This window comes from Trichoplusia ni, chromosome 10 (genome assembly GCF_003590095.1).
Source record: "Trichoplusia ni isolate ovarian cell line Hi5 chromosome 10, tn1, whole genome shotgun sequence".
Taxonomy (NCBI): domain Eukaryota; kingdom Metazoa; phylum Arthropoda; class Insecta; order Lepidoptera; family Noctuidae; genus Trichoplusia; species Trichoplusia ni.
The window spans coordinates 12,712,968-12,735,453 of NC_039487.1; the positions used below are offsets into that span (position 1 = coordinate 12,712,968).

Here is a 22,486-nt window from a genome sequence, read left to right on the forward strand (position 1 = left end):
TAATTAACTATTATGATGACTTACAATTTCAATTAGATATTGATTTAGCAGATATTGTTGTAAGAGTCTGCTGTTAGTCATGATGTACATACAAAAAAAATGTTTAGCTGTGATCTTTGTTTCGCAAAAAAATGTGGCTAATGGTGGCAATCTATGTAGATAACTCTTTAATAGGTATATTTATTCATATTGAACATCTCAGCACATTAATATATATTACCGGGCAATATTAGTTTTTGTATTTTGTTTATACGACATAGTTTATAAAGCGCGATAAAGATGTAAAGCCCACGGGCTTCCCAATCATTTAATTCACATGCACAAAGACACCCTGCCTCAAGAAAAGTATTCGTTAATCTTATAAACGTTAAAATTCGGAAATTCTTTTACATTCTTGAAATAGAAACTAAATCATAAATAGATTCTTTACTCTATAATAAATTATCATTCCAGTGCAGTTTTACTTTATTGCTAGTAGAAAGATAGAAAGAGAAGAAAGATCAGTTTCCAACCAGTCCCACATCGATAATATTGAACACATACTAACTGCAACCGCAATAAATTGTTACTATTTATTACCTCACTAATAAATTATTTATATACTTACTTAATCATTGGTTTTCCAAGTGAAATTCTATCGGGAATGTTTCATTATAAGAAGTCTATACTATGAAGCTGTAGTACCATTATACATTACTTAAGAAGATAATTATAATTAAACTAGCTGTTGCCCGCGACTCCGTCCACGTGGTTAGGTTATTTCCACATTTTCCATTGTATCTTTGCAGCTTCGCTCCTATTAGTCGCAGCGTGATGTTATATAGCATATAGTCTTCCTTGATAAATGGTCTATTCAACACAAAAAGATTTTTTCAATTCCAACCAGTAGTTCCTGAGATTAGCGCGTTCAAACAAACAAATAAACAATCAAACAGATATTATAGATTATAGATATAAATCTTTGTGGAAGAGGGTTGTGTTATGAAGGTTTTCATAGCAAGATGGTATCTTAATTTTTAAATCTCTTTGAAACTACTTTGTGCGTTTGTAAGAAAATAGTTGTACACAGCTGATGAAGCAATTTGTCAAACCTTACTTTAACAAGGTGGCCAATTTAACTTAAGACATGCTCCCCACATTAAATAGCAATTCAAGCAATTTTTTTTGCATAAAGAAGGGAAGAGAGAAATGAAAATTATTATAAATAAATGTAAGAGAACTTTCTTATAGATAAGCGACCTATTTTACTCAATAATTCTTCCATTTAATTAGAAAAAAAAAATGCAAAAGGTGTTCTAAAATTTATCACAGAAACAAATAGTTTTGGATTCTAGCTTTGGAGGCGCCGGGTATCGATCCCGGTAACTCAAACACGCAAAACAGAATTCAAAACCTAGACTACAAAAGCATAAAACATCCGTGATTACATAAGAATTCCTTAACACAGTGCTAAATCCAGGGAAAGTGGAACAAACGGCATAGTTACGTGACACGGGCGATGTTATTACCCGAATATGTCACAGCTGAGCACCTAATTTGGCGCAAAACTGAGACAGATTTGCCAGAGATAGTATTTTTGTTTCGGACTAGAAGAAATGAAGGTTGTGCAATATAAGCTTTTGTATAATGTATATGTTTAGTTAGAATCAGGATAAAATATTGTATAGAAATGCTGTGTGGGAAACCTTCTTCCTTTGCCTAGCTATAGTTGGTGTAAAGCCTGGTGTTAGAGTTTCATTCGCCCTTAGGCCCCTTAACGGGACTAAATAAACCCTTGTAAGATTAAGAATGTTTTCTAAGGATGTTCTCCTTCATCATTTTTAGCAAGTAATTTGTCTTTGTCAAACGCACATGAATTCGAAAAGCCATTATTGCTGGGTTGCGAATGTTGCGCCCCTACGACCTTCAACTTCATTTCATAAATGAGAAAAGTATTAATGAGCCAAGAAACTGTATATCTGGCAACTTAATCTCACTAGCTAGGCACATTTCGCGACAACCGGTGTACCTAATTACCTAAGCTATCGCAAGACAAGGTTAATTACCCTAGATTTTCTAGAACTTATCCAAAATGGGGCAACCATGGTCAAAGCAGGTTAGACACAATGTTTATGACATCTACGTACCTGCTTTTACCTATTTCGGTCTATCATGGTTTACTTTGACGGAATGTGGATAGGACGGTAGCGTAATTTTAGTCCAAAAATTTTGTGCTCGGATGTTCCTTATAAGTGTAAAATCAGTTAGTTCCACCAAAAGGTAAACCGCCGTGACTAGATTACTCGTACTTTTTTGTAAGTTATTGTAAAACAAAGAACCTTATTGCCTCTAGAGCAGTCAAGTCCTTAAGTTCATTCGAAAACGAAAATTAAAAATGCATCATCAAGTGTTAAAACAAGGCGAAAATTAATTGATTCTAATTTATATGTATAAAAAAATATAATCTTATTCTTAACGAGAATGTTGTATATTAAAATATACATGTATATGACGCAAAACTGTCTGCCATATCGAATATACATGCAACATAAAACAATTTGTTTCTATCTATAAAGTTGGCCAATTATTTCTGAGTTGTATCGTTTTTGCAGGGCCCATTCGATAGCGGCCTGTCAATGTAAATGTTGTGCCATTAGCAGTTAAACACACACTATATCCCTTACTTTATTATACACGGTACTGTTCGCACTTATTATTTGTGGTACAAGTTATGAGATATCGTAGAAATAGTTACTTTTAAATATCGATCTACTAGTGGGTGCCCGCTGGCCCGCCCGCTACAAAACAGAAATGATCCCACGGGAACATAAAATCGGGATAAAAACTATCCTGTGTTAATGCAGGTTATAAACTATCCGAGTACCAAGTTTCGTCTTAATCCGTTCAGTGGTTGCGTGAAAGAGTTACAAATATCCATACATAATAACAAATAGCGTTAATAATATTACTAGGATAAACTGACTGACGAGGCTCATTCGATTATTCAATTTAATGTTATCTATTTTAGTATAGTAAATGTGAAAGTAATTATGTTTTTCTGTTACGTTTATAAGTTTTTACTAAGATTTGAATAAATATAAGGAGTTGACTATATATAAAGGACTTGGGTAAAATTTTTCGTTCTGACAATAAGGTTGGTGGAACCTTATTCGATTTTTTTTTTATAATTAGGTATTTTAATGTAAATATTTTTGTTAAGTATACAAATGATATTTTTTTCTTTAAGATGACTTCTCACTAAGAAAATTTCCTCGAGTCCCGAGGGTAACACAGTCACAGGAGATCTAGAACTAGAACAAGCATTTGAGGTTTACACAAATGCCAGCCCTACGGGGACTGAACCCGCGACACATTGGGTTTTGCAGTGGTGAACTCTACCACTTGACCACCCGTGCAATCAATATTATAAAACATGAAGAGCAATTTGTCTAAAACCTAATAATGTTTACACTAAAATATTAGTTCCCACAGCCCACTGTCCCAAAACTCGTAACTAACTACGCCGAACGCATAATTTATTTAGCGAGAATTCGTCATCTAGCCCAGAACGTCGTGAGTCTAGACACAATGTCTAGATGTCCTCAGTCCAGATCATAAATAACCGAGCTAGCACGTGGCTTGCCATCTAGTACCACAGAATAGAAATGTAGAAGGAAGAGCCTATACACTAGTGGTGTATTATAACTAGTGTCGCTAATTTTATTTATTCGCTTTCTGTGAAGCCTACTTCCACCAATTAAAGCAAGAACTTTGCTGAAAGCGACGAAAGCGAGAGATCGCGCTACGCATTATAGAGCAATGTCTTGTTTCCGAGGGACAACAGGAACTGGGGCGTTGATTTCTGAATTAAGTTCATTGTATCTGTAAAACCGGCGGCATAAACTATACTTCATCGCAGATTGGAATCAAAACAAACAATTTTGTATTCGAAAGTTGATCATCATCTCCTATAAGTGCGATATCCTCTTGCCTGAATGCCACTTCCTTTTACTATTGTGTTCAGTGCGTATAACTATACCACCAGTGATACCACTTACTGGCTGTCATATTGCTATCGAAAGACAGATATTAATAGTCCTCAGCCAGTTAGACAGATACTGGTCATCAGTTAGGTCTTGTTACGTTAAATTGATGCTGTGATACGATGGAATTAGAACACCTAATTATTTATGTACTGGCATTTGCCTGCGACGATGTCTGCGTGAGGTTTTCTTAAGTGCTATTGTAACATGTTTGTGTTGTTTTGTTTGATAGAGGTCAATTTGCTTGTTAGGAAACGTTTAAATTAGATGACATTTTGAATGTACGATTTTGATAGGCTTTTTGAAATGTTTACGTTAATGACAAGACGAATCAGGCAAGAAATTCAAAAAGTTATTTTAATATTACTTGTGGAAATACTTTTATGATATTGGGGAAAAAATAAGAACAAAACATTTGACAAGCAATTTCCGTTCCGATTAAACATTTGAGATTTAAACAAAAGTTCTAACTAATGAAACTAGCAGTTCACACAACCCACGCAACGAGCAAGTCCGCGCCGTTCCCACATAGACCGCATAGTTATACGAAACCAAATAAATAGTCCGGTCTAGCAAATAAAAGCAAGAGCTAGAGTAAGTCCCATGATGAAGTAACACATGTAGGACATGCGGCTATAGTGCGGCCATAGTATGCTGGTGTTATTTAACAGAGGACAAGCCATAAAGTGTTGTACCTCCCACGCCGGTGATATATGCAATCGCGCTGCGCGTGCGCACGGCGACCCGACACCCGCTCGCCGCTCGCGGATTCCGAATATTTTGCACAATAAATACTACCATGTTCGGTTTTAAGTTACGATGAAATATTTATAAAATATAGATAGGGCTTGGGAGCTAGGCAGATAAATACACTTTATATATTTTGTTGCTTTCTGTTTAACTTTTATTTTTAAATGTATCGAGTTTGTTATTTTTTTTTATTTCCTTAATGGTTTTGTTTTAGCGTTATTTAGTTTTGAACTATGGAACTAGTTAAAAGAATAATGTGAAAATCTTGTCACAAAATAGATAATTTAATAATATTATTTTTATTTTTACTTAACGTTAAGAAATTGTTCATTTATAGTAGTTTGAACGTCTTAAGCTAGTAGTAATTAGGTAATTAAATTTACACATTTTAAGATTCAGTGTAGATATATTCTTAGAACATTATCCATTTGATGAATGGCTGTTAATTACCCATTAATGGATGCAGGAAAGCCATGACTCAGGGAAACCCTTGACATAATGCTGTTGTCATTGTGGAGGCGAGACGGCAAACTACAATGTGCATAGTGGTGTCCCACTCTTACAGTGCGACAGTCTTGTTAAAATAATTCGTAGTACAGGCACAAGACTAGAAATTCACGCATTGTCAAGTCAAGTTTTTCTGTCAAGTCTGAAATCTAAATTAGTTAAAAATAAAAGGTTTTTTTGGAAAATAAGACTAGAATTATTTTGAGGCTGTGCTCTCTAGTCTCCTCGCCTCTACATTCTACAAGTTATGCTGTCTATTGAGTGGTTAATTGAAAAACAATGTTTGTTTGGGTTTTCTTTCAAAGATTTCATCTTTTTGTGGAATAGTTTACAAATGACTACCAAAGCTGCAAATGTGGAAATGGCTTTTTTTCAAACATTGATTTAAATCAAAACTTTAGGTACTAAACATCAGAGATTCAATGAAGGTTTACTATTTAAGTAATGTAGCACCATCGATAAATAATTATGGAACATAAGTGTCTGTTTAAATAATGTATCTTTAAATCGTGTCTCAATAATGCAATCCATTTTGTTTTGATCATTCTTGAGTTATTCCACGTACAATAGTTTAAGTTATTCCAACTTTATCTTAACCAAATTTATTATTTCTTGTTACAGGTAATTAAATGCTTCACATCGATGTGGTAAGAATATTAATAGAATTTAACTCATTATATTCTGTGTATTTTGTAACAAAAGGATTTAAAAATATCTTATCAGATTTTAAACGGTTTTTTTTTTGAGAATCGAACTTATTTTCTCTAAAACACATTCATAGACTTTGCGAATGAAAATTTTTAAGTGAGCTTTATTGGCATTGCACTGAAACTGGTTATCAACCATAATTAAGAACCCTCGATTTAACTTTTGCTCTAATAATCATCAATAATGTGAAATAATACGGCCTTGACTTGTTTACCTTCTGTTACGTACAATAGTTACGTTATAACTATTCACAAAACACCTATCGACAATTATTTAACTCCTACAGACTTGCACAACTGTACATCACTAATTATCAACTTTAACATAGTAAAGTAAGTGTTAGAACAAACTTCATTCAAAACTTAACTCTGTTGTAGCGTACTAAGTACCATTTTGCATTGACAGGTGAAGGGTCGTTAAGTCATTCTTTTGTTTAAGAGAAGCTGGTAAGTTATGGTAAAATAATAATGGAATACTTCAAATAAATTTGTTGGACCTTGAGCGCCGGTAATGAGGCATTACGTATTGCTGAAATTACTTTAAAATTGCTGTTCTTTTGCATTGTTTTTGTTTCTAGGGTTCATGACCTTTTATACTTGTTTGCAGTTTGTGCCAGCGCCACAAAGGTTGTTAAGAAATATTTCCGTCAATTACCTATATTGGTACAGGTTTCATTATTAACCAGCGTACAACACTACGACTACTTACGCAATAACATAAAAAATACATTTTATTGAGAATGGTGTTCTCTATGCAAAAACAATACGTGCTTACGACCCTATTTTTATGTCGTCAATAATAATTAAAAAAAACCATTAAAATTGTGGAAAAAGTGTCATAATATTTGAAGCTAAACTAAACAAACAGTCCGAATAATAAATAAACTTACAATAAAATTAAATTGCCAAACCCCATTAATTTATAAATAACTGGCAACTAATTACGAATGCAAACTAACGCCATTTCTCATGGCTATCTCTTGGAACGCGACGACGATAAAAGGTGTCGACATAAATAAAAAAAATAAAAACTATCGATAATTTTTCCTCGCACTAAGTTTGTAGAGTCAATTTTGGCGCAATTTACGAACCGAGCGGGCTCGCTCAACAGGTTCTGGTGAATTCATTTTAAATGTTCTAAGTCTTAATGTAAGCAATGATTTTGTTATACAATGTCCTTTAGATTTAAATCCGTAGGATTTTCACCACGTCTTGTAATAATCAGCTATTTGCCATAAGTGTTGAAAAATAAAGGTCTTAAATAAGACGTATAGTTCATTAAACTTAGGTAACAAATGTGTGCCTTTGTTATGCATTTATATTTTAAAAGTCATAAGTAAATGTATTGTTGTTATTTGTGAAAAAAAAAAATATTTTCATATTTGCTCTGTTTCGCTTCTACAATTGCTAGATTAAATTTAGAGGTGTTTTAATTTTTATGAGTTATACATAATTTTGTCTTTTGAGTTTAAGCGTAGCCTTTTAAAGCTTAGGCAACAGATACTCGTTTTCTGTGAACATTATTTTGTCTATTTAAACTAGTCTTTACAATTTGCGTCTTTGCTAATCCGATCACAATAGCTAAATGAACCGATTGCGTTTAAATCCGATCTTCGGATTTCATCCGGTTATCTGAAATCTGTAGAAATATAAATTAAAATGCAATTCACAACTATCCCTATGTTTTTGCTTAAGTTATGTAAAACTTAAGAAATCCTCCTTCCAGAACATTTCTGGATCTGGCAACTGTGAAAAATTACGCAATATTTACTATTCATAATCGCATGCAAAAATATACACGTACAGACGGTAACAAGACAGATTTTATTTAGTAATAACTCGTTGATCTAATTTCCTTTGCCTTCCACTAAACATATAACATAATTCAATTACAACTTTTATTGCGAATTAAGTCAAACGCTTTCTCAACGCAATGTCGACTTACATAACATTGATATAGAGTACATATTTTATTGTAATTCTGAGCGGGTTCACCGCTACGAATTAAAGTATTAGTGTGGGAGCGTGACAGTGCTCTATGCGGCGTAGAATTGCATCTCTCTTACACAAAATGTGTTGGCAATGTTTCAGATTGTAAATAAGTTGTAAATATACATTGAGTGGTAGAACCGCTTGTATCCTAGTACTTGGGCCACACCCCACGCTGCAGGGGTCCTCTAATTTATTTGAAGGCTCTATTACTAGACACCGACTGGTCTGATAGGCTTTTTATTTATACACAACACACAGCCGCGTTTGTGTACAAAGCTAAATTCTAGCTTTTGCTGTTGTTATGTAGATTCAATTACTTTATCTTATTTAGATCTTTGTGCTGTTTGGAAAAATGTAGACGGAGAATACGCAGACAAAGGTTTTTAAATGCATTCGAGTCACGTTCACTTGTCGAATACTTCATTAGGATTCGCAACGGTTCGAACTACATTTGCACCTATTTTTGAATAGTGAATCCTTTTTGTATGTTTTGCTCAAAATATGAGAATCTTTGTTTACCTCGTTACCATGGCAACGCATCGTGGGTGTTTATATTGTTGGTCGTCAATCATTACAGCCCACTTCACTGTTTATTGGAACCACGACACGTCATTTACAACTCAAATAGTTTATTTAAGATTTGATGCGTGAAAATATAACACTAATCAAAGCATAATGAGTGTTAGAAAACCGGGTTACAGAAATACAGATACATTTATTATACTTATTTGTAGAAGATGTTTAGATGCAGGTCTTGTTAGACTGGTTTGTGTACGGTGTCATGTATGTGGTTTTGTATTTTAAATGTTTAAATTGCTGAGGATAAAGACAGCCGTGAAGTTTGAACTAGGTTGTTCAGCCTACACATACTGGTTTTATAGCATTCTAATAGTAGACTTTAGTGTTTTTTTAGCTATAAGTAATTCTATATCGGTAGAAAGGCCTAGGCTCGTGGTATAACTAATCTTATTAAAAATAATATAAGTTTTTATTTTATTTAGATTTACCTGCTCCGAATGCCTATGATTAAAACTCCTGAAATCTAAATTTCACCTAGATAAAAGTAAACTAACACTGATATTTTTCTGTATGGATGTAAAAAAGAATAAATTTTTTTTTAAGTCACAACGAAATTAGCAAAAAACAATCTCTTCCCCTAGTCTTTTCCTGTTTTTACAGTATTTTTTGAATTCCAAAAAGATCTTTCTCACCCTTCTCTTTCAAACCTCTCTATTTTTTGCGAATTCTAGAGAAGAGTTCCCGGTCATACCCAACACAAAATCTAATACCTGTAAGGTACAAAACTCTCCTTTATAATAATAAATAAATAAATATTCCACAACTTTCACAACCTCCATCTAGTCTCAAACTAAGCAGAGCTTGTATTATGAGTACTAGACAACTGATAAACACACTTACATATTTCTAAATACATACATTATATAGATAAATTACACCCAGGCACAGAACAAATTATCGTGCACATCACACAAACATTTGTCCTGGGTGGGAATCGAACCCACGACCTCCGGTATAGCAGTCTGAGTCACTAACCACTAGACCAACAGGCCAGTCAAACGTCCTTTCTCCCAAACGTCTGTCTTCAGCGATTTCTGCCCACAGCTTCCAGCTTATAGCCACAACAAGAACTAACTCTCTATTTAAACTAAAGTACAAAAGGATTAACACTTTAAAAGAGAAAGTTATAGTACCCACCATGACAGTTATTGTACACACAATGACAATGGTCTTTCACATCGCTTGATAAATGAATCAAACATGCGTGCTACAGTGATCGCGGTTGTAAGGCTTCTATCGATGTAAACACTGCCACGTAACACCGTTCATAGATTACATCGGGAGGACGATGACCTAAAAATAACGTTTTTAATTGTATGTAGGTTAAGTTTGTTTATATGTGTGATATACGAATAGATATGTGAATCTATGTCATGTCCATAAGCAAAAGAAGCGAACTTGCATTTTATTACAAAAAATAAGAATCTCAGGACCGGAGTAACAGGTAGGGATGCAGCATTATGTAAAATAGAGCAGTATTTTTTTTAGACATTCAAGTCGCATCCAGACTCAGGACAAACATTGAAAAACAGACACACGCTTGTCCAACTGGAAGATAAAACCCGCCACACGTTCCGTACAGCTGTTTTGTCGTGGTGACCTCAACCACTCGCCTATCCGTGCAGTCTTACATTACATTTGAATGGAAATAAAAGGATTTGGTGCTAAATATGAGTCCTGGGGCTCAAGGTAGCTTGTCTAAGAGACACTTCGATCTACAAAATGTATAATAGTAGATTTTGTCGTTTCCACAATTGCAACGGTCTTTCTATAACATTGGCTTTTTGCCCTCTAATTAATAAACTTAAGCATTTATAGCTCTCTCTGATCATTATTTTATGTTCATCCTAATTCACACTCTAAAGCTCCATTTCATATTTACCAAAAGTTATCTATTACCACATTTTCGGTACATTCCTTATTGTCTTTACCATATCTAAACTTCGACAGTCACAAATCTCTACATTCGATCAGAGCTGCGAATGTCTCAGCGGTGACTAATATTTCCGTCCGGGCATTGAATCTGCGACAACCGACTGTCGAGTGACCCTTAAAGCAGTGATCATACTATCGGAGATATAACGTAATAGATTGAGTGTCGAAGTATGTCCTTAGTGTTTTAGGTAGACTCTTATAACATATTTGATTTTATTAACAAAAAGATCAAAATTACATGTTAATATAACTGTCCTAAGCATCGAGATAGAAGGTAGAGACATTGTTGCAGTTGTGTGAGAGAGACGTGGCTTCACACCGTATATTGCCATCTCTCTTTTACAATAATGGTCTTATATAAAAGGCCGTAGTAAATCAAAAGGAAAGTAGTTATAATTTTATTTCCCTTTACGATTTATAAATATATCTACAAAATTATACACTGCAGTAAGCTCTATAGCAAGTAATGAATATTAAATACAAACATTAATAAATTCTCGTTTCGCAGAAACTGAAGCAGATAATTAATTAGCATCAATTCATAATCTGTCTATTTGCACTAAATAAGGCTGACTGTTCGGTCTACATTAGCATTAGCAGAATATCTGAATACCTAATTAGCTAGACCAAGAGAGCGATTGTTACAATTTGAATAATTAATTAGTATTAGAACTAGATTTGCTGGTTTATGATACCTAAGTGATTATTTAGGGCTAAGGCAACAGGTATTCGAGATATTCCAATCCCATTAGTGGAATACCAAATAGGTTAAAGATGGTAAAAAAATCGTATAAATATGAAACAGACTGTCAAATTAGTTTACTATATTATTATGCTTATTAATGGATTGAAAAATCACCATTTTTTTTTTAAATATTCTGCATGAGTGTAGTGTTACACACAGCTGGTAACGTGACACTGCTCTGTCACCAGGATGCTTACCCACGCGAAATTATGCTGACATGGTCGGAGGATTACATTGTTACAGATATTTATACCATGCTTGTATTTGTCCAGACTTCAAAAACAAGGACTAATTCTAGCTTAGCTAGTAACCATCTCACCGTCATTATTGATTCTAGAATGTGACACTTTTAAATGTATGCTATTGACATTTCATTTCGATAATTCACGTGACTCAAGCTTATCACTACCATACATTCATTTTGATCGCGTTAGATCAACGATAAAACTTTTGAAATGTCACTAGACAAGGATCCCGAGAATTTAAATTCTTATATCACCGAAACAATATAAGAATTATCATTCCGTAATTACACTTTGTAGAATAACGCGAGAGTGTAAGGACCTTCAAAGCAAATGAACTGGAAAGAAACCAGCTTCGCCATCCGGTGTCATCGCAGACGTAGCCTTACACGACCGTTTAGCCTATCCCATCATTTACATTCATTGAAAAGTTACATTCATCGGCGTCAACACAAAAACTTCGCAGCCCGCAACTTGTTTATGACCGTCCACGGTGGCCGTAAACCATGCCTGTTACCGGCGCTGTACGAATAGTCTCGTAATTGCTGCACAGTTTCATATTTCGCATGTGGTCAGTAACGATCAGGCTCTTTTTGAGACCAATGATATTCTAAGAAAAAAAAAAATAATATTGACAGACACAAAAAATATTTTATATAAATCTGGCAAGTTTCCAATTTGAGAGAATAAAAGTTTTAACAATACGAATTTAACAACAATCTCAACAATTTACGCAAGTATATTCGTTTTTAGTATTGACAGAAGGTCATGAGTTCTTCGACGGAGCAGACCCTCTCGCAGCACTCGTCGACGATGAGGCGCTTGCTGCGCCCGCTGACCAGCGCGCGGGCCCGCGGTCCCCACCAGCTGCGCTTCTGCTCGTCTGTGCACATTCTAAACAGCTGCTCCGACAGCTGCCGGCCGCAGACCGCGCTCACGCCGCTCAGCCACGCACACGCCACCACAGCTACTACCAAGATGAACACTAACTTCATCATGTTGGTGACTAAGTGTTTTCAGTGCGATAGTCTCAGAGGATGAGCTTGGAATGAACCATTGGTGAAGACAGCAGTCCTTTTATACTGAAAGGTAACTTGTTAATATTCATGAGTGTGCTTATCATATGTAGGTTATCCGCTTCCCACTCACCCCTTATAGCGTCATGGTTTAATTTAAAACCTTAGTGACCTGTTCCTGTCAAAGGTATTTTAATTGTTGTTACTCTAGCTTTACTTGCCTTTCATGGTCAGTCAATACGTAAGAAAGCAAAATGTTCGATAAAAATATACCAGCGGCCCTAAACAATATTACATTGCAGTAGCATGACGAATAGAAAGCTTCAAATGTCAGAGAAAACCATTTTGTTTGTTACGTTTTGTGACGAAAAGTGACGACGTACGGTGTCAAGGCATTTTTTTTCTAATCGAAGAACTGTCGCGGACTCTTCTTAAAATTTAGTTTCAGTACTTTATTCCTCATAGAAATGTGTTGATTAATTTAGCTTACTTATCAGTAAGCTAAATTAATCGCGTTACCTAAAGAAAATACGTATGATGGCATAATTACGATCTGTAAAGAAGTGAGTGGGTAGGACCACAACCTACACTTTTATAAAATTAGGGATTAAATGTGATTATTAATAAACAACCTGGAGGTATAAAAGGGGTTGATTTCGGAAAGGTAGATACAATTCAAGTTCATCCTTTGAGACGATTACATCGAAGATACATCAAGAATCAACATGATGAAGTTAGTGGTTGTGGTAGTAGCTGTGGTGGCGTGTGCGTGGCTGAGCGCGGCGCAGAGCGGCGTGAGCGTGTACTGCGGGCGGCAGCTGTCGGAGCGGCTGAGCAGCCTGTGCTGGGGCGAGCCGGAGCAGAAGCGCGGCTGGTGGGTGCCGCCGGCGGGCGCGCTGGCCGGCGTGCGGGGCAAGCGCGGCCTCGTCGACGAGTGCTGCGACAAGCCCTGCTCCATCGAAGAACTCTTGACCTACTGCTTCTAGTTCAAATCCTCACCATCATCATTACAAATCTCATTTCATCTAGGGTCTAACATGTTTCCTTATTTACTATGATTTAAGGATTGTTCATAAATAAAAGACACCGTCCTATATTTTACGTTGTTTTAATTGTATCTTATTCTTTTCGGTCGCAAACATGACAAAACCAAGTCTGTCATGAATGGTATATCAACTTTTTCATATTTCGCCACTTTTGAGGATCTAGATGAAATCAAAAATATCCTCGTGAGTTTCGACTTTTCGACTGTGATTTTGTTGAGATATTTTAAAAGAATTTTGTTATAGAATAATCTAGACCCTGTATCCCTATCTGAATGCTGACTCTAAATCTAGTTAGTTACGCAGGCAGTTGCTACACCTGCACTTCATGACAGATATAAAGGTTATTTGCGTAGAGACCACCTCAAGCTAATATTAGTTTACGATATCAATGCTGCTCTACTCCTGTCGCAATCGCAAAAATTAATTGAATTTATCGATTGACGTTAAAATGATAATCTATGCAGAAACCCGGACCATAACTTGGTACATGAGTTTGTAATAGTTGTGTTTCAAGAGTTGCAGTATGAAACAGTAAAGATAAACATGGCCTACTACCATATTTCAGAAGTAAGATTGTAGCAGTTGTGGAAGAGAGGAGGCACTTGCATGGCGTAGAGCGACATCCCTCTTTCACAACTGAGCTGATGAATCAAAACTCACGTAGCAATGGCGGAAGTCACTTTGGCGACAGTTCATACACATCCCGATTTTTTTAATATCCATCTTTTAATTATTTGTCTCTTACTTAAATTTGGCTTTCCTTTTGTTACACAGTTTTCGTATGTTATTAATATCACTGGCAACTATTAATTTGACAGTGGCTAATTTAAAACTATCAAGTCAAATTTTACATCTTTATATCTGATAAATGACCAGTTGTCCTTCAAGTTTATCATGCATTAAGCCCATTACCTATACACTAACCTGACTTAATCAAGGCATATCAAAAACCCAATGATGTGGAGTATGACGTCACAACAAGTAGTTCACACATGCAGGTGATGCAAAGACAGTAGACGTCATATGAATCTTGAATATTCATGGGATTGTGCTGAGGGTAGAATGTAGGTGAAGTTTTAAGCTCAGTCACTTGGAAGTTAAAGAGACTGGCAGGGTTTCCAAGGTAGGAAATATATTTGTATTAAATGTGGAAAAATAATCGTAAATTACGTTTATTGGGAACCGATGCATTGCATGCATTGCAATGTAGCCATGGTACGCTACTGTTTAATATTGTTGCATCGTTTCTTGTTGTGCATTTTATCAATAGAATACTTTATTAAAACTACTGAACTTGATTAGCAGCTATTTAAAGTTAAATAAAAAAAGAATCATCAAAATCATCTCATCCAGTCAGATAAAAAATATATAATATAAAAATTGAGAAACTCATCCATTTTGAAGTCGGCTGAAAGAATTTAGTTCTAATACGATAATCAAGTATCGAATTTAGTCGAAAGAAGTCGTGATCCAAGTCCGATCCGACTACATGATCTACAACGTTAAATTGAATGTTACAAATAGTTGTGTTGCAGTAATTAAATAACTAGGTCTCCTCTTATTTTAGCAAACTCGTAATAACTCAACATTCAATATAAATAACAGTTAATATTAACGGCCAGAGATAACCTTAACAATGATTTTATTCGTCCGCGCTGTCTACCAATATTTACAGATGAAATTAATCAAGAAAATCGTTTAATAATTAACAAAGCACTGTGTTGTTTTATCTAAATGATTTACGTTATACTTAACCTCATGACCGATGTAGTTAACCACCCAGACTCAAAACCATTAATTGTAAATACTCATAAAATTGATCGTTTTTCTTATGTCTCGTAGATTGTACAGAGCGCCCGATGAAACTTGGCACGTCGGGAGAGAGCTACAATATATCGCTGTCTCTGTTTTGCACAACATGCTTGTATACTTTGCTCTCTCTCTAACAATTTTTTATATCTTTTCCGAAGCGCCAAGGTACATCGGCCGTGCTGTAGTTGAAGATGTCAAAGTATAGGTATCGCTATTGTGGAAAAGAGACAACGCTATGCTCTGTAGCGTCTGTCTCGCTTCCACAAAGATTTGAGTCGGGATAGCAACATAATACGTAAGCGAACATCGTTCATTACATCATTATATTATTGCCATTTAGATTACTTAATTATTTATATTAAGATAACCTAAGTCTTATATTCTGACAAAGTTTTTCAGAAATTACATTTAACTTCTTAATCTGATAATTTCGATATTAAATTAAGTCATATTGTCTTTTATAACCTTTATAAATTCTTATTGATTTGATAACAACGAAGATAGTAATCGAATAATTTTGAAAACCTATTTCATGCATTTTTTTTACTAAGTACCCTATAAACGTTTTAATAAGTAAGACCGAGGCTTTTAACCCATTTAATTGAGAAGTGATAATTACTCTAAACGTCCTGCTCCGGGACTCACAATTAAAATTCAACTCTTAACGTTAATAAGATTTATAAGTGAATAAATTAAATAGAATTAATATAGTTAATAGATAAGGGTGAGGTATCGTATCTGCGAGATTGGAGATAGGCTGGCCGCCTTTGTGAGCACTTATAAACGGCTGAGATAAGGCGATAAGATTTATTACTGATACCATTTAAGGACGAGTTTCGACTTTGTTTGTAAGGAATGTCGTGGTTGAGCATTTATGTTAGTGCTTTGAGAGGAAAATGGAGGGGGTTCTTTAAGTGCTCTTTGTTATATTTTTGTATGTTGTGTATTTATAGGGCCAGTTCTTCTGGTCTAAATAGTGTTAGTTTTTTAAGTGTTGAACGGTCGACGTCGAAAATCAACATCGACGTACATGAGTGTATTTTGTTTTTTAAATGTTAATAAATTACTATCTATTTTACCAAAACTTTGCAGTTTATTTCTATCTTTCTCTTCGTCGGGATACCAAGAAATTTTATGGACCAGCAATCGATGACTCCTAGATGCATTCACATATTTTTTCTACTTAATAACTACTCTTAAATACATTAATTATCCTATGTCTCTACCTTTAAATTCTCCAAACCGAATAATAAAAAACGAAGTATGTGTACCGACAAGTTACTTCATAATGTACCAAATTATATCGATCCCTGATCGATTGAAACTATCGATACATCGTTTTATAACGATATAATCGTTTGAAAGTGTAGATCTACTTAATGATTTTAACCACACGGTCGCATTAGTGCGCTGAGCGCGTCTGATCCCGTCATATTACCATTAAGAGTCGCGCCTCGTGACTTTGCCCAGGGAATTATGAATCTGTGATGTGGTGCAAGATCTACACTTAAATTAAAAAGTGAAAAATGACGTTCTAAGCCTCGTGAAAGTGTAAATTCTGTGTCTTGTTACGATTTGTAACATAGTGAAACATTTTATAGTTTAATGTAGATTTTTCTTAACTATGGCGTTTTAAAAATTGTTTAAAGTTACTAAAAATTGATTGAAAAAGCATTGATTTGTGATCGGTTATTGGGCCAAGACAATTTATGGAATGAGTACCAAACCTGAGTAAACCAACCTGTTATCAATAGATGGGAGAATAGGACAGATTGGTCTAGTTTCGCTACAGCTTGTGGTTTGGAACACAGGTGTAAGTGCACCTCATGGCGGTATCACACTTTGCCGGCGCCCGATACGCGCCTTTATCGCCGCGCCACGGTGCTTCTCTGTATTGATTGATAATTATATGTAATTACACAACCTTTGAAGTGAAACTTAACTGAATAAAACGCCTTTCGTGTAACACTTCGTGGAATATGTAATGTTAAAGAAACTACTGCAATGCATTGATTTGTAGCATGTAACACTGTGTTAATATCCTCACGTTTATGTTTTAAAGATTTAAACAAAAGATAACATAACATCAAGCAAAAAACAGTTCATAAATAAAAATAACTGTCTACGCCTTGACACGCCAATTACGAAAACAAACATTAATTTCCGCAACAACTAAACGAATTAAACAAAAAACCAGATAGCAGCAAATACGCTACATTCCTCGCCCGCTGCGCCCACAATTATAATTGCCTTAACCGCTACACGTTATAAATCTTTCAAGCAGATGAAGATTAGGCTGTATGTAATAAAAATAAACATTCCCTGCCATGGAACGCGATGATAGTATGACAAATTAATCGGAACGCGCTCGGCGTTGTAATAATTTGAAAATAGAACGTCGCGTGGCTGAACAGCGTCTGGTCGTTGCCGATGTTTGTTAACATGAATTATTTACGTTACATAAAAATTAAAGATGGCCGTCATGTGTGAAATGATCTTGCTGACAGAAATATTGATTAATGAAATCTTAACCAAGCTCGAAAAGGTCTGTGTGTTTTTTTAAATGTGTTCCACTTAAACGTTGAATGTAAATATGACAATGCCAAGGAAGCTTATTAATTGTGTACCTACTTATGATTTTAAATTCAGCTCATGAAATAATGATAAACCCCTTATTTCGCACAAAACCTTCATCCGCAGCCGTTGGTTGACGTTTTTAACCTATAAACGCCACTTTCACCAGAAAACGCTATTAACCCATTGTTTTAGAGTAATGGACGTACAATAAGGACTCTCGTATTCCACTTGATTTATCTAAGCGTGGGTGCGGCAAGCCTGCGGTAAATAACATAAACAATTTAAATAATTAGGTATTCCAATAACTCAAAATACTCAGATAAAGATAACGTTATTTTGTGAGTATTTTTGTCGTCTGGCAACTTTTTATCGGCAGCCATTATTGATGAGTGAATTTGTAAAGGGAATGTCATTTGTCATTCGAATTGTTGAGAGCTTTTTATTATTGACAGTTTTATTGCGTGGAACTTTCAAATTACGCAATGAGTTTTTTACTTTTATATCTACCAGTGATATGGCATTATTGATGACTAGATTGGCAAATTGATTGAGCTGTGTTACGGTAAAGGTCGTGGGCTTACCTATCACTGTTATGGAATAATGGGGCTTACTGCCAGGACTTGAAGTAATATTATTGCAGTTCTGCAACCGTGGAACACACTACACGGCTTAAATCGGTCTCTCTTTTCCACAACTGCTATAATATTGTTTTCTATCAGGTTGAGAGTTCAGAGAGTTGGAGTACAGATCCGTTTTGATTTTAGACTTCAGACAATTCATTATTCATTTAACTATTAAACTCCATTTGTGAGTGAAACCGCGGTTATTACTATACGATTAAGTATATTGTGCATAATTATAAAAGCGCTTTGCGCAATGACATAAAACTTTACAACCTCACACGTAAAATTTATTCCCCATTCAAACCACAAGTTTTTAATTAAATTGCAACTTAAGAAAATATGTTTGGCTTAATGTTGCCAACATTTATGGAACGATTTCCGTACGCAACAGTTTAAATTATTAATATTGTTGTGTCGAAGTTAAATTTACGCGCGTATTTGTGACGTGTGGTTTATTGTGTGCTGTGCATGCACAATGGGGAATGCTCGGGCTGGGATTGTGCAGAGTTTCGTGCGTACCTGCGATTGTTGTAATCACTATGTTTAAGGGACTTCGTATTCTTAACGCTGTAAATGATCGGAATTTTTATTGTGTTCAGATGGAGGGCGAGAGGAATCAATGTTCCTTTATAGCTTGTAATTGCGTTGAATTGAATGAAATGAAAGGATTTTGCAAGAAAAGGAATTAAGAGAATGAAGTAATGAAATAATTTCTATCATAATTTCTTGGTAGATATATCAACAATGTGATATGTAAACAAATCTTAAATAAAACATTTGTTTCAGGAGATGAAAAACTTCCTGTAGGACTGAAAGTGAATACCAAAAAAATCAATTAAAAAAAAAGGTACTCGTATGGGTGGACAAGAAAATGGCTTCTTTGGAAGCCGTATTTGAAAAATAATTAGTATTCAAACACCGAATACGTTATTTATAATATAACTATAGTTCTAATTTAAGCTATCTCCCAAGCAATATTCCCACAACAATAATTATCAGACTTGCGTTCGCCAATAAGCGGACTCGGGCAAGTTTGCAGAATCACGCTTCTAAACTCTTGTCATCCGTTTAATAACTAAACTTGCCGGTCACGGAGACCCCGTCATTAATATATCACTACACAGCTGATGTAGTAGCTAGATATTTCGGCTTAGCTGAGAACAGAACTCTGCACCCTAGAGTATCTTGAACGGGAAAAATGTAGAGGCGATCAATGAGTAAAAAAATTGGTCAAATGATAATCCGAATCGCGTCACTGACAATTCTCACATCAGTTGTATAAATGATTAAAACAACACGATACAAGTCTGGCTAACACAATAAAATTACAGACATCGATTTATAATTTACTACTAAAAATCGAATCAGCTTTCTTACACGAACTTAACTAAACAACGAGTAAAACAGACCCGCGTGAACATTACTGTATCACATCGAGTACAGACACACAGACAGTCAAATTGAATTCATCAGTGCATTGTAAGCGAGACAAATGGAGTTTTTATTGAAGACGTCGGCCTGATGCAAAATAATGTAATATCATTGCTATGATTTTAATATCAGAGCAGTACTGACATAGTTATTGGTGTGGCCTCTTTATTAACATCACATTAAACCTCATCAGGGACTGGCCTAGAGAAAGGATAAATTAGGTTATTAATATGGCACGATATAGCTTGGTACTCTCACTGTATTGTGGAGATGTCTCAAAATAATGTTTTGTACTGATGATACGCGTGTAATGTTGGAACGTTATTTTAAAAAAAGAATGATTGGTCTAGGAGGTTGAGAAGTTTTGCCTTTTATTCATTAATGTGCAGAGTTGAGTTTTTTCGCTTTTTTAAGTTGCAGATTTCGTCCTTGATTAAGAATCATTAAATTTGGTCAGAGCAAAAGAGTGTAGCGCAAGTAAAGTAAAAAAAAAAAACTGTTGCAAACAAAGCAATAACATCTTATTAAACAATTTCATATCAATCAAATCTAGCTACAACGGATCCTGAGATACAGTTTGGTGACGGTCAGACAGACAGTCATATAGACAAAGAAGCCTGAGCAACAATAGCCAAAAAAGAAATTAAATATCTTTCGACCTGCCCGGTTTTTTCACCTATACCTATGCATGTGCTATTAATTTCTAGACCACAAAACCAACAAACCTATCTTCCACTTAAAACTCCAATCAGTCATTGAAACAAAAGCCAAAATCTTAAACCACTTTCTCCAGTATACTGTGACCTGTCTGTTATCTATCATTATTGAGCAATACCCGACCACTTCATCTCAGTTTATCTGTAATGTAATGCAGCTTCACGGCCGAAGACCATTGTTTACGAAATTTGGGATAAGTGTATGTAAAGTATGAGGTATATGCAGGTAAGATTGATTGGGATAAGGTGACAGATCTGTCGGTGAAAGATGAATGGATTATTGAAGGGATGTTGGAAAATAGATCGTTTACTGAGCAATCCCTACTTCCCTACTAATATTATAAATGCGAAAGTAACTCTGTCTGTCTATTACGCTTTCTCGTCTAAACCACTGAACTGATTTTAATAAAATTTGGTACTGAGATCGAGTTGACCTTGAGAAAGAACATAGGATAGTTTTTATCCCGGACTTTTGAACAGTTCTCTTGGAAACGCCATATAACCGACATTGACGCGGGCGTAGCCGCGGGCGAAAAGATAGTATAATATAAAGTTTATTTAAGTCATGGTCTACAATCCAGTCACGTTTTTATTAACTAGAGAGGTAAAAAATAATGAAAATTGAAGCTTTCTCTTTGTGGATTGGAAGTACTTAATAAATGTTGTATTGAAAATATACAAGACCTAATTGAACCTTGTAATTATGCTAAGAACGTCAGGCTTTTAAAAGAGACGAGTTAAAAGACAGCTTTGCATAGTTTTGTGAATACTTCAAACTATCAATTTATTTTATAGACAAGCCTGGTATCCTTTGTTTTTGCTTTCAAATTATCACATTATGTTTAAAATTCCAGCAAAATAGCGGACATCTACAATAATCTTCGGCGAATCATTTTAATATAATTGACTATAGACTGCAGATATTAGTCATGAACCGTTCAGAACATTCCAGCCCTAATATATTCAGATTTACCCGTCTAGTCTGAATTCAAGAAATTCAATTTCATTACTTGTTTGTCATCCGATCATAAATGGTTTGGGGAGGACTGACTCACTATTGCACTCATATTTATAAAGGATGTATGCGAAAGGAGAGAGATCGTTATAAAGTCTAGCTGTATATAATTTGCCTTTGAGCTTAAAGAAATTTTCTATAGACAATTGTTATATGTATTTACTCCAGCCTTTAAACACCTTGTTTGTCACATGATGCCCGTAAAACAATCCAATTTCATCGACTCTTAAACAAAATGAGTGTAATTATTGATTTTACTGATTAAATCAATATTTAAATCTTCAACAGACATTCAATGAACCTACACAGGCGTTAGAAACATGACTGGCTGCAAGGTCTAGTCCTAATACAAACTAGCCATCTAATTACTATAACATAAAGCGAGCCACGATTCCCGCGCATAATCAGCAGAGACACCATTACCGGAGTCGTGATCATCCCGCCATAACAACACTAGCGTCGTGCGCGATCTGACTAGTGTTGCGATCGTTGCGAAACCCACGTGATAGCATCGAGTGTAATCGATATAATGAGGGAGGGACGCAATCGATATCGAATGTTTAATGCACGTTACCGACGGCTGCCGTCTTAGGAACGAAGTTTATTGGAATGCTTATTTATTTAAGCTAAGTAGTAATCGATTTGAACTAAACGGTGTTTGGAAAATAAGTATAAATGAAGAAGTGAATGTTTTCTATTCGATTGTGTATTGTTTTCGCATATAACAATTAAAGTATGAGTTCTTGAAATACTCCTTTTGTTGAACAATGA

The 22,486-nt window shown here is 35.2% G+C and overlaps 3 protein-coding genes across 6 annotated transcripts in view; 2 read left to right on the plus strand and 1 right to left on the minus strand.

The window, feature by feature from the left end:
- LOC113497882 (netrin-B-like) overlaps positions 1-22,486 on the plus strand; it is a 131,247-nt gene that overhangs the window by 24,694 nt on the left and 84,067 nt on the right. The window lies entirely within an intron of this gene.
- On the minus strand, positions 12,139-13,197 carry LOC113497884 (insulin-related peptide 2-like). Its single transcript, XM_026877653.1, has one exon. The coding sequence runs from the start codon at positions 12,475-12,477 to the stop codon at positions 12,229-12,231; it is 249 nt and encodes an 82-aa protein (XP_026733454.1). The 5' UTR covers positions 12,478-13,197; the 3' UTR covers positions 12,139-12,228.
- LOC113497883 (insulin-related peptide 2-like) lies at positions 13,202-14,562 on the plus strand. The gene has a single exon (XM_026877652.1). It carries the CDS (start codon positions 13,221-13,223, stop codon positions 13,479-13,481), a length of 261 nt encoding a protein of 86 aa, XP_026733453.1. The 5' UTR covers positions 13,202-13,220; the 3' UTR covers positions 13,482-14,562.